Raw genomic sequence first — 12,899 nt, 5'->3', positions numbered from 1 at the left:
AGGGACGGTGGGTGTGCCTGAGCCTGGCAGAGGGCAGCAGGGTCCCTGAGACAGTGCTGGGGTCCCTGCCCATCCCGTGGTCCCTGCCCGGGGTCCCTGACGCATCCCCAGCGCAGGAGGGATGGGGTGTGCAGGGATGGGGTGGATGTGCAGCCTGCGCAGCCACCCAGGCATTACGTCACCTGGAGCTGCACTCACTGGCTGCTGGTACCCGGAGGGCAGGACGCTGCTGCAAGCAGCATTAACCCCTTCCTGAACGTCCTCAGTGCCACTTGGGTAGCACAAAGGGACCTTCCCGGGGCTGAGCAGTGGCCACTGGTCTCTGTGCAGTCAGGGAGTGCCTTTTGGGGACGGCTGCTCCTGTTACCAGAGCTTGGTGAATCCTCCCAGGGCCAAATCCAGCTGCTTTGTTCTCCCCAGAACTGCCGCAAAAGCCGAGCGGGAGCTTCAGAGCTGAACCAGGCATTTGCTGCCTGCGCAGGTTTTTGGGACAAGCACTTTACAGAAGGTTTAGGTTATACCCAAGGGCAGTGCCAGCCCAGCCACGTGCTGTGCCCAGCAGCAGCAGTGGGGACCATCTGCACGGTGGCACTGGGCTGCTTGCTGGAGCAGGGATGTGCACGGCAAGGGTTGGTGTGATGTTCCCTCCATCAGCTTTTTCTTGCAAGGAATGTGCTTGTTACAGCCCCTGACATGAGGACAGCTTACAATGGCACAAAGAGGGGTGACAGACGGGGCCATCAGCCACCACAGGTTCCTCTTCCCGGGCCCAGCCCGGACCCCCTGGCTGCTGTTAATGTATGTAGGAATTTTCGTGGATTTGCAGAGGCTGTTGCCAAATCTTGAGGGGGTTTTGGCTCCAGCAGCCAGTAAGGAAATACTGCAAATCCTTTATTTTCTGCACATAGAGTGGTCCCAGCAGTGCCATCTGATTCTGCTCAGGTTGTTGTTTGTTTTAAAATAAAAGGGTTTGGTGACAGTGGCCTGTCGACATACTCTGTGTCACCTCCCTGGGACCAGCCACCTCTAGCCCTTTCTCTGCTCTGTCTGCAGGAGGATGTGTTGACAGACCCTGGGTACCAGTGGTCCCTCCTATGGGGTCCAGGGACTCTGATTAGGGGTGACTTGTGCCAGGGGTGACAGCAGGATGCCCACAGGGCTCTGAGCTCTCCAGCACCCTGTGCTGGTGACCAGGGTGCTCCAGATGTTTCCTGGAGTATCTTCAGTGAAGGAGGGGAGGGGTGAAGTGCACAGGTACCTGTTAGCACCAAAACCTGGATCCTAAAGATGCTTTTAGGCTCGTCCAGCCGGTCCAGCCAGCTTGCATGCAGGTCTGAACATCAGGCCAGTTAATTTAAAACCTAACCATTTAATATCTTCTTGGCATTCCCTTTCTTCTTTGAACCCAGCTTTGGGAGTATAGTTTTTGGCTCATGGTTTTATAGACTTTACTAGAAGCCATAAAAATGCAATAAGTAGGCGTAACATGGTCAGTAAATCCGGGTGTGGGCACGCTGAGGGTCACAAAATCTTGTGTGTGGGTTGCAGCTCATTATTGTGACCATCCACCACTATCTCCAACCCCATCCTTCACCCTTATTACCCCCAGGCTCTTTTCCTAACATCTTAAATTCTGCTCTGCTATGGAGAAGCAGTACCATCTATAAAATTTGTTAGCTTGAGTTCATAAGAAGATGGGGCATCTGGTCCAAATGACCTGCTAGATACTATTTTAATAAACAGAAAGTGAAAATCATCCTTTAAATTGGCCTTTTAAAGTTGTCGTGTGCTGCAGGAGAATTCCCCTGGGAGCAGAGCTGGCAGTAGGAACAGTATCAGCATCCACTGAAGGTTGCTGGCAGAGTTATCTTTCCACTGACTTTCCTAAGCTGATTTATTTATGGACACTGGGCAAGACTAATTTAGACTGGAATGGAGGTAAAGAAAAGATGACAGACTAAAGCCTTTGCTGTAATAAAATTAAGTATTTTCAGATGAGAAACACTATGCAGGATTAATTATTTCTATCTAGTATATTAAAAGAGAGCATATAGAAAAAAATGCCTTCTCCCTTCAGCCAAGTGAAGCATTCAGTTTACAGAGATGATTAACCATGGGAATTTGCTGAGTATATTTTATTACTGTGTAATCTTCTCCAGGGATGGATGTGATCCTCAAGAGTGTTGGGGTCCACTTACTCCTTTTCCTCAAGTGCCCTTGAGACCCACTTTCAGACTAATGGCCTCAGGTTTGTTGTGCTTTTTCAGGCTGATCCCAATTTTCAGCCCTTCGTTTAAATGAGCCTTTGACTGGTACAGATTTTTTTTAAAATGTCATGTCTCTGGCTGGATAAATAAAGGAGTGAATGCTCCTCCAGTGTGATGGAGCTCCTGCAAATGGTTTGGCTCTTGGTGGAGGCTTTGCCTCCATGATTCTTCACCCTGATGCTGCAGGGAATTTGGGTGGGTTGCTGGCATGTGTGCAAACTCCTCATCACCCAGCCTGGGTTTCTTTTTGTCCACTGAGCAACTATTTGGAAACTTAAGTATTTCCAAAGGAATTAAACCTTTTTCCTCCATGGAATTGGAGCCCTGATGACATGCCCAGCTCTCAGGACCCAACAGGAGATGGGCAGGAGACCCTGCTAAGGGCAGCCCCCGTGGTTTGTTCCCTTTTTCTCGCTGTGAGTCCACTGCAGTGTGTCTGGGCAGCACAAAGCTGGCAGCTTTTTGGGCTAAGTTTCTTGGTGCTGTTGGAGTTTAGGAGGGCTGCACAGCTTGGTCTGTTTTCTGTATTGCTGTAAGGCAGGGCACAGGCTTTTCCAAAGGATTGCTCTCTTGTATTAAATTGTAGGATCTCTTCCTTTCTAGCCCAAGGCACTGTCACTGCAGTCATTGATCTTTATACCTGAACACCAAGAAGCTCTTTGCAGGTGTGTTAACTTGTGTCAGGAAGGAGTGAGCTGCTTTTTAGGAACATGATTTTACCCACTAAAGCAAATCCAGGAATTGATGGGAGGCTGTGCACCTCTGGGCATCACATCCTGCTCAGTCTTCCCAGAGGCTTGGGGTGTCCCATGTGAGCCTCAGCTTCTGGCAACCTCCAGCTCCCCTGGGGATGGGAGGAGATGCTCATGGGAGCAGGCACAGCCTCTCATAGGATTTGCTGAATTGTTTGCAAGCCAGGAAAACCTCTTGTTTAAGTGCTGTGGATGAGTCAGGAGGTTGGTCTGGACCAGGCTTCCAGCGGGTCTCTGTAGGGTTATACAAGCTGCTCACTGTATGACAAATAATTAAGCAGTTATTTCAGTTTGTTCATTTCTGACCTCCCCCATTTGCTGATATTTGAAATGGTGAGAATATGGCACAGATGTGTCCCAGCATCCCCAAGCCTGAATTAACTGGAAATCCAGCCCATGCTGCCTGATCAGTGTGGGGCCATGGGGTCGTGCCCATGGAGAGGAAACTCCAAAAGTAAAGTTTAGTGGTTCTCTTAAGAAGATACATTTCATCTTAATACTTATTCCTTGTAGGACCAATAACTAGTAATGGAAAGTGGCTGCTGAGTGCTGCAGCACCTGATCATCCCTCCCTGATCCGTGTGTTCCCAGATGGGGGAGGCACCTGCCATCTCTGCATTGGCACGTTTCAAACCTTTGAACAGAGTGCCAGCGAGCACGTGGAGCTTGTTAGATGTTTGTATCTTAATTACCTTGATCTTCATCATCAGTGACACGGTGAGAAGCAAAGCATCACTCTGTAAGTGCCAGTTCCCATTAAACCAAAGCAAACTCCATTTAATTAGTGTCAGGAAAAGCTGGACGTCAAGGGCTGGTGGTGCTGTTATCATCAGTGAGCCCCTGAGCTCCCTGTGGTCTCTGCATCATCAGGGGCTGTGCAAAGCCAGGACCTGAGAGTCTACACACATCAGGTTTGGAGAGGTTTGGGAGCACGGGGCAGGCATGACTGGGGAGGGGCACTTGTCTCCCGTCTCTGAGCACCAGGTTCAGCAAAGATCCTTCTTTGCAAGGTACCTGCAGAAAGAAGGTGGAGGCTGCACATGGAGCTGACATGCCCAGGCTCAGGCAGGTGCTGTGTCCCTCACTGGGAGTGCAGTGCTCAGCTCTCAGTGGTGTCGTGTGTCCCGTGTCAGTGAGAACCCCAGGAAGTTTCTCCAGTCACGTCAGCATCCTTATCACACCGAGGGCATTGCAGTGCTGTCAGTACAGTGAATGACCTGCTCAGGATACTCCTGTGATATGTACACAGAGCATTAATCTTTGCCCTTTTATGCCAGGGTAAAAATAGCAGCTCCTTCCTGCTGCCATCCCGAGCATCCCGGGCTGGCCGGGTGTCAGACCATCACCTGTTGCAGCCGCCTGTTGGGTGAGCAGCTTGTGTAACTCGGCTTAGGGGAGGCTTACAGGGCCGGCCTCGTGCTGCTCAGGCAGCTCTTTCCAGCCAGAACATCCATTGCAGTTGGAGGATTGTTTTTTTCTCAACAGCTCTGAGGTCTCTCCTGTAAGACAGCCTTGTTGTCCAGCCTGGCTGCTGACCCTCCCAGGGCCTGTTTCTGTTCAGGGGTGAGCTGGATGTGGGAAGGGGAGGTTCAGTCCTCTGTGAACCAATACACCTTACACCAGCAGCTTCTGCTTTTTTTTTAATAGCATCTTCCAGTGCCTAAAGGCTAGACAAGGGGAAATGGCTTCCTACTGACAGAGGGCAGGTTTAGATTATATATTAGAAAGAAATTCCTCCCTCTGAGGGTGGGGAGGCCCTGGCAGGGGTTGCCCAGAGAAGCCGTGGCTGCCCCATCCCTGGAAGTGCTCAGGGCAAGGTTGGACAGGGCTTGGAGCAACCTGGGCTAGTGGAAGGTGTCCCTGCCTGTGGCAGGAGGAGGAGGAACTGGATGATCTTTAAGGTCCCTTCCAACCCAAACCATTCTGTGATTCTATGATTTTAGGGGTTTGGGAGCTCCTTAGATGTCAGTCCTGAGGCATTGGCTGGAGCATGCCTAGTTTCAGTGTCATTACTCCATCTGCATTAAATACAGACATTACTGAATCCCTAAGACCTGTTCTAGATTACAGTGAGCTCGTTTTAAGATGTGGGGACTGAGAGCTGTCCTTTCATGGGATTATTTCCATTTCCTGACCTGAAATTTGGAGATGTACTCAGGGCATTGGGTCACATCTTTATTTTCAGTTTACTGATGGGGAAAGTAAAGCAAAAGAGATGAAAATAATCCATGTCTTGATGTTTCAAATTGTTGCTTCTCCTGCTGGTGGCTCCTGAAGCTCATCCAGTGTTTGTAACTGCGGAAGACAGCAATTAAACTGCATGCCTGGGTCTGTAGAAACTCCAGGTTCTTTTTCCTGCCCTGCCACAGATTTCCTTCCTGACCTTGGGCAAGGCAGGTAGGATCCCATTCCTGAGGACAGCTGGGCACAAGTTTCTTCCCTTGGCACTTAGAGACCTTGGAGCATCTGGTACCACGATTCATCTGGTTATGTGATGGGCATGATGGCTTTGCCCCAGACACATCACAGAGCACGAGGCACTCAGTGCTCTGACATTAACTTACACAGCAGGACAGAAGGAAGATAAAAGTCTTGCAGGCATCAGTGGCCTTCCCAGCTGGCTCTGGTGCAAGAGCAGGACTGGGTCCTCCAGCTCTGCATGGGGAGAAGCTGCTTAGAAGGGGTTGATGTGCTGCAGCAGGTTGCTATTTGGTTGTTGTTTCTTTGCAGCATCTTTCTGTCTCGGTATCTGTGCCAGGAGGTGGATTTTGTGGGAGGAAATGTGAGCTGTGCAAATACTGCAGCGAGCTCCAGCTCCCAACTTTGCCGAGATCTGTCAGCTGGCACCACGGGCTGCTTCTCATTTCCAGCTTGCCCTCTGCTTGCATGTCATTAGGCATGACACTGTTGACATGTGCATGGCAAGTACCAGGCATATTGCTGCAGAGTTGCCAAGGAAAGGCAGCAGAGCTGACAGCCAGCGCCTGGTCGCTCTCTGGGCAGGGAGTTTGCAGCAGATAAACTCCTCTCCCCACCCCTGTGGTTGTGATTAGACTCAGAACAAATGTCACAGGCCACCGTGGGATGTCCTCCAGTGCCAAGGCTGCCAAAGTGCTGCTCAGCACGGTGTGGATGTGGCACTGCAGTGGCACAGCACGCTGGAGGTGTTCATGGGGGAGGTAATGGCTGGGGGGGTCACTGTTGCTCTCAGTATTTGGACCATCATATCCATTGTAGCTCATTTTTCTCATGTAAAGATTAAATTTCCGCAGGTGAATGGGAAAACTGTTGCTGTAGTAGAAGGAAAGTTGCCATGGACCTGTGCTGGGGCCACTGTCAGTGCACGTGGTTTGACTTTGATGCTTTCATTCTTGGAGTAGGGTTTGTACACGGCGTGGTCTCACCCTCCGGGGCAAGGAACAGAATTTTTGTGAGTTGTAGCTCTTTTTCAGCCTCTCCTTCTTTCTTTCCAGGATCATACCCCAGCTGGAGAGCTCCCTTTCACAGGTGTCACCAAGCAGCCTGCCTGGCTCTGAGATTTCAGAAGCCACAAGGACTTACTTGCAAGGAATGAGCCGCTATGACCTGGATGAGCTCGATGCCTGCTGGTTGGAGCTTGTTAATATGGAGCTCAAGGAGATGGGTGAGTATTGCAGTTGTTTTTTTCCTTGCCTGGGTGTCCCAGAGTGGACATTTTGGGCTTTTTGGGTAATCATGTGGGGCAGAAGGCCCTAAGGAAGAAATCTCAGAAACACTGGTCCTGACTGCCTCCTTTCCCAGGCATCTCTAAATACCACAGCATAACATTGCCTGCACCACTGCTGTTGTATCACTGCACATTCTTCAAATCCTTTAGTGCATTTTGGTTGAGTGCAAGTACCTGAGCTTGGAATTTGACCACTGGCAATAAGTGCTTAGCATGGTCTGCTGGGCAGATTTGTTGGCACAGACCCCTGGGTGTGTAGTCCTGCCAGACCATGGAGGGATTTTCCAGTCCTTGTTAGGTAAGAGTTGCTGTGATGTGGCTGCTGCTGTGCAGGTAAGAATAACACCTCAATAAAACATTCACCTTGTGAGGTCAGTGAAGGCTGAAGGGTGCCTGCATGAAGCATTCCTTGCAGTGGCAAAGGTCTTTCAAGGGTGGGGCAGAGTATGTCACTAAGTGCTTGAGCAGATGGGATCGTGCACTGTGGAGCAGGAGGGTTGTGCTCGGTCTCACAGGCAGCTGGCTGAGGGCTGCAGTGAGATTCAGGAGGAAGGCAGGGAAGATGCACTTCACTGAGCTTGCCTGGAGCATAAACCAGCTCAGAAGTTGGCCACCACATTACCTGATCTTGGAAGATGTCTCTCTTCTGATGTACTCATGATTTACAAGTAAATTTTGTTACCATGACCTTGGGAAAGTTACAGAGGCTGCTTTGACAGTTGCTCTGATTATCTGTTATAGGTATCCTGTATAGTGGAATTCCCATAATCTCAGCATTGTGGAACCTGTAGCATCACTTGCAAATCACAGTCAGTTTTGCCCTTGTTAGCTGGTCTTGCCTTAGCAGCCTCAGCTCTGTCGTGGGCAGAGGTTTGGCCTCTCCAGCTCAGTTTGGTTAAATTTGGCTCGCTTTATTATTTCTTCAAAGTATTAGGTTTCAAGTGCAGTGTCCTATAAATGGCTTTCAGATATGGAGCTCTTGTGTTGATGAAAGGTTGAGCTAGATGGAAGGTCTCAGCCCCAGGCCAGATGGGAGCTGGCTGCTGCTGTCCCCACGTCACCTTTGGGCCCAAACCAAATGTGCCAGGAGAGAGAGGCAGCTTCTCCAGTGGCACTGCCTTGGGAGGCAGTTGGGTTTAGGAAGGGAGCTTGAGCTTCATCACAGCAGTACCCCCTGGTCGCCCTGCTCTGTGCAGGTGCTCTGGGTGGGCTGACACCTCAGCATCCCCGTGGATCCATGTCAGGACACAGGTCATGCTTTGCCACTGACCCTCTGCAATTCTGAGCAAAATCCGTTCTTCTTCCTCCATCTCCTTGTCAGAGTCACACCCCCCATGGCAGCCACGCCCAGCACAGAGTCTTGGGGCAGTGGGCTTCTTTGGGGGGGTGCATTTTCCTGCCCGTGGGAGTGGTGGGGTTTGGATGCTCAGAGAGGAAAGTTGTTGCAGCACATCTGTTGCTTCTCACCTCCTGGGCTGTGCCAGAGCAGAGGCTTTGCTTCCTCTGCTTCCCATATGGGAGAAGCCAGGGTGGGATCTGGGTGCCCTTCACCACCCAAGAGAGAGGATTGCTGTGGCCTGGGTTGGTCCAAAGGCAGTCCATAAATAGTGCTTTCTCCCGGAAGCCCTTGACATTAATGACACGCCGAGATTTCCAAACCCGCTTTGCTAATCTCTGAGATCATTAACGTGACTTAACTGGAGAACTGCAGCCTCCCCTTCCATTCAGAGGAGTCAGGAGTTATCTCCCAGCCTTAAGAGATAGGCAGAAGTTTAAATTCCTCCTGGGTGTTTGGCTGAGTTGTTGTCACTGGGCAGTCCAGGGGCACAATATGTCATTCCCAAAATATTTAATGACAGAGAAGGATCCTGATCTCTGACTGGCTCTTGAGGATCTGCGGGGAGGAGAGCTGGAAAACACCTATGAGATCATCCAGCTCTCCTTTCGTGGATCCATGTAGCACATGCCTTTTCCAGTCCTTTTTAGGTCACCCCAGGGATGGAATTTTATCACTGGGATCAGATAAACCTCCAGATAGCTCCATCTCTCTGTGTTCTGCCTGCTGATTCCTCTTCCAATTAGGTGGAATTGCTGTGAAAAGCAAAACTTCTACATGAAGAGCAAAACTTTCAAACATAAAAGAGCTTTAAATAGTTTTAAACCCCCCAGTAAGATGCCTCAGGAGCTATTGCTGTACTTGGTGGAAATGTGCTGTTTAAAGAACCTCTGTGTGCTAGAGATGAAGTCAGTATTTAGGCATGCCTAAGTGTTTTATTTGTTGCTGCTGCAATATGAGATTGTAAAAAAAGTGGGTCTGAAGAGGGCTGAATGAAACCCTGAGCCAGATTTATGTCCATGCCACTGCAGGCAGCACAGGCCTTTCCTTTTAGATGGGAGCCGTGCCGTAAGTTTTTGGTTTTATATTAACATTTTATGCTGTATTTTGTGATCTCCACTAAATCCAAAGCCATTGTAAGAGCAGGGCTAGAGAGACTTCAAAGAGCAAGGCTGAAAGATCCCTTTGCAGAGATCGGCACTTCATAAACACACGGAAAATCCTGAAGAAATTGCTAAAATTGTTGTCGGAATCAATTTTGCTGAAGGCAGAGTTGAAGTTTCTAAGTATTCCCTTGACTTAATCCATATGGTGTATTCTGCTCACATATGCCCACCACAGCTTCTATCTTGGGAGCTGGAGGTGTTCCTGGTATTTTATGGCAGGAACATGCAAAGGTCACATGGATTGCTTTTGAAGCTCTGGGGGGAATTCATCGCTGCATACTTGAGATATGTCTGTGTACTAATGAGATGATACCTCCCTCGGCAGAGGTGAGATTGGTCAAGTAGATGTGAAATAAGCTGAAGTCAGTGGAGGACCCCTGGGGAAGATGTGCTCTCTGGAGCAGAGGCTGCAGTTAGTTGTACTCCCGCAGACTGATGCTGCCTCCCTGGCAGTGCTGCATGTCCCAGGCTGAGGCTGCTCACATCCCACTGCATGCTTTTGGGATTCTAGGAGCCCCTTTTCCACCCTGAGGCAGCAAGTTAGCGTTCCCCAAGCAGAGCCTGTCTCCAGGCAGCTGCTGCCCACCCACGGGTGTCCCTCCCCATGTCCGGGCTGTGCAGGACCACCCCAAGGTAGGATCCTAGAATGGTTTGGGTTGGGAGGGACCCTAAAGATCATCTAACACCCTCCACTCTCCCAGGTTGCTCCAAGCCCTGTCCAACCTGACCTTGGACACTTCCAGGGACAGGGCAGCCACAGCTTCTCTGGGCAACCTGTTCCAGGGCCTCACCAGCCACACAGGGAAAAATTTCTTCCTAGCAGCCAATCTAACCCTGCCCTGTGTCACTGGGAAGCCATTGCCCCTTGTCCTCTCTCCATGCCCTTGTCAGAAGTCTGTCAGCTCTCCCATTATTTTATCAGCTTGAGGAGCAATGCCCTGCTGTGCCGTGGCTGCAGCATCCACTGGTGCATCCAGCTGCAGGGCATCCAGGGCTGCTGTCCCACCACGAGGGTGCTCCCCAGGCCAGGCTGGCAGGAGGAGGGGCAGAGGTCTGTCACACAGCCATAGGGTTTCCTTTAACAGCCATAGGGGACTACTCCCAGCAATGGCCCTGCATCCCTTCCCTGCCGTGGCCCCACACCCAGGCTCACCCTGCTTTTCCACTCAGAGCTTGGGAAAGCCCATTAATAACTCAGGGTCTGTTTGTTTGGATACTGTTAGTGTTGTTGTTTTGAAGAAATCCTGCCAGTTTGGAGCTGTTTTATAATGTGTCTGTACTGCAGCCCACAACAAACATCCGTGTGTAGCCTGGAATCCTGGAATCTTTGTTCTTCCCCGGGTTGGTAAGCTCATGGCACAGGTACCATTTCAGCAGCAGAAGGGTGGGCTGTGTGGACAGAGGAACCAGCAAACCCTCCACTACCTGGTGGTGTTGTACAAGCAGGAGATATTTAACAGAGGTACTGATGTACAGCACAGAAGTGTTTTGGGAACAGATTTAGGGCTGGAAGGTGCTCTCAATGTCACTGTGTTGGTCTGGATTAATGCTGTTGGTGTCAAAGGGAGGAGGACTCACCTGAGCTGCCCAGAGGCAGGTGCCACTCTCACACTTTGCTGTTGGGCTGTTGCTCTTCGCGTAGGACTCCATCCTCCAATTTAAGTCAAGAGCAGAACTCGCCTTGTAAACAGGAGAGTTGGTGGGCTCAGGGGGTGAAGGGGCGCAGGACTGATGGCAGTCAGGAGTGATGAAGGTGAGAGCACACTGTGGCAGGTCCATGGAGAGCTGCTGAAAGTATGGTGGGGGTCTTGGAAAGCCAAAGGTGGGTGTGTAGGGCTTCTGCCTCTGCTGTGAACAGCATCATTCCCACGAACGCCTCCATCACTGACCAGGGGTGCTCCCAAAACAATGGGAGCCACTGTACCCAGGTGAGAACAGGTGAGATGGGACCATTTGCTGGGCTGCTGCAGCATGGGGTGGCTGAAGGGAAGGGAGGGAAAAAGAAGAACCCAAGCACAAATAATCCACGTGTGAAAATAGCCTTGGCCTTTAAGCTTATCTTTAAGCAAGGAAATTCAGGAAAATTTTCGGGTGGCAGTTTCTTAAGTTGTTGGCAGAGATGAAAACTGCAAGCCTCTGGAAGGGGGAGCTGGGCTTATTTAGCTCCTTAGAGAACCAGATAATCTATACCATGTGTAGGTTAATGTATTAATTGTATGTATGTGATGTATTGATGTACAGAATAGCAGGGTTGGAGATCAGTGGGAGACCCTTCAGACGTTTTGCCTCCACATTTTCCAGCACAATCAGTTTTCACGTCAGGCTGTTGTTTTGCTGTTTCCATAAATTCCTGGCAGTAATTGCAGTAGTTTCCAGCAATACTCCAGGTTTTGCTGCTGGGTGGAGTGAGGAGGCTTTCAGCAGGAGTGCTCCAGGACAGCTCTGTCAGAGCCGAGCATCGCCGCAGAGAGGCAGCGCCTTATAAAGTGGCTCCTGAAACATTTTGTCATCATCTTAAATTTGAGCAATAATTGATGTCGGTGGGTGGCAGAAAGGGTGATAATTGGTTCCTGTAAATCTTTTAAGTGCATTAGCAGGCTGTGTTTGTAACAAAATGTCTGGAAGTTTTACTGTGGATGCTCAGCTCGCTGTTTTGTGCGTTGGCCACACTTTACGTGCAGGATCTGTTTATAAATAATATTGATAAAAGATTAATGTACGATTGCTGCATCTCCCAAGCGCTGTGGGCCTGCACATGGGAAAGTGGAGGTGACTGGGGGAGTCCCAGATGGCCCAGTGTGGTGTTCAGGTGGTTGGCTGTCAGTCCCTGACGTCCCTGAAGGAATCTTGGGACAGGATGTGGAATGCCCTGGGGATCACCCAGCCCGGGGCAGGGTGGTTGGTGTCCCCTCAGGCGCCAAAGCAGGCAGGTTTGAAGTGTCTTGCCTGGGGCGAGCTGGAGGGACAGTGAGCTGGAAGGAGATCTCTGGAGTCTGTGATTCCTGTGCCATGTGTGAACACCCCATTCCCATCAGGGACCTGTCATTCTTTCACTCCCAGTTTTTCAAAGAGAGTAAGAGACAAGCCTACATCATCTCACAAATGCTTTCCCTTTTTTTTATTGTTATTATAAAGAGGCAGTAATTTTGCTTGTTTATAGATATATTTTTACTGAAAAGTAGACTTCCAGGTTTATAGGCTGTGAATCAGCAAATGGCACAGCCTGCAGTCCTGATAGCTGTTTGTTCATGAGCTGCTTCTATCTCCATGTATTCTCCACAGGGGGAGAGGATTTATTGTTTCAGTAAATTGATATTAGTGGAGCACAGTTCAGTCAGAAATAGGTCTCGGTGTTGTGAAAGGTGGCTCTCCAGCTATTTTTTTCCTCCCCTGCACAGTGAATTGGCTCACACCACGACAAGGAGTAGCTGAGAATTCATTTAGCAGAAGAATATTGCTCCTTCATGCCACATAAATTACGATATTACAGACACAATTATAAGGCAGAGCGGCGTTGTGTGAAGGAATGTGCCTGGTGCTTCTCCCAGACGCGGCGCTGTGGCTCCGGTGCCAGCCCAGCCATCCCAGCCCCTTTGGAATAAAGCACTTAAGTTCTGTGTTTCAGGTGCTGTACAGGCAGCTGGGGGAGCTGAGTTATGTGGGGTTGGGGCT

General features: G+C 50.1%; 1 protein-coding gene across 2 annotated transcripts in view; it reads left to right on the top strand.

Annotated features, from left to right (window-relative positions):
* JADE2 (jade family PHD finger 2) overlaps window positions 1-12,899 on the top strand; it is a 70,600-nt gene that overhangs the window by 30,823 nt on the left and 26,878 nt on the right. For both annotated transcript variants that reach the window (XM_017834599.1, XM_017834598.1), the window contains exon 5: window positions 6,493-6,662. In XM_017834599.1, the coding sequence (XP_017690088.1) occupies window positions 6,493-6,662 (170 nt within the window). The remainder of the gene's footprint in view (window positions 1-6,492; window positions 6,663-12,899) is intronic.

This window comes from Lepidothrix coronata, unplaced genomic scaffold, assembly GCF_001604755.1.
Source record: "Lepidothrix coronata isolate B3197 unplaced genomic scaffold, Lepidothrix_coronata-1.0 Scaffold236, whole genome shotgun sequence".
Taxonomy (NCBI): Eukaryota; Metazoa; Chordata; class Aves; order Passeriformes; family Pipridae; genus Lepidothrix; species Lepidothrix coronata.
The sequence above is the reverse complement of the archived record's forward strand: the minus strand, read 5'-3'. Positions and strand labels throughout refer to the sequence as shown.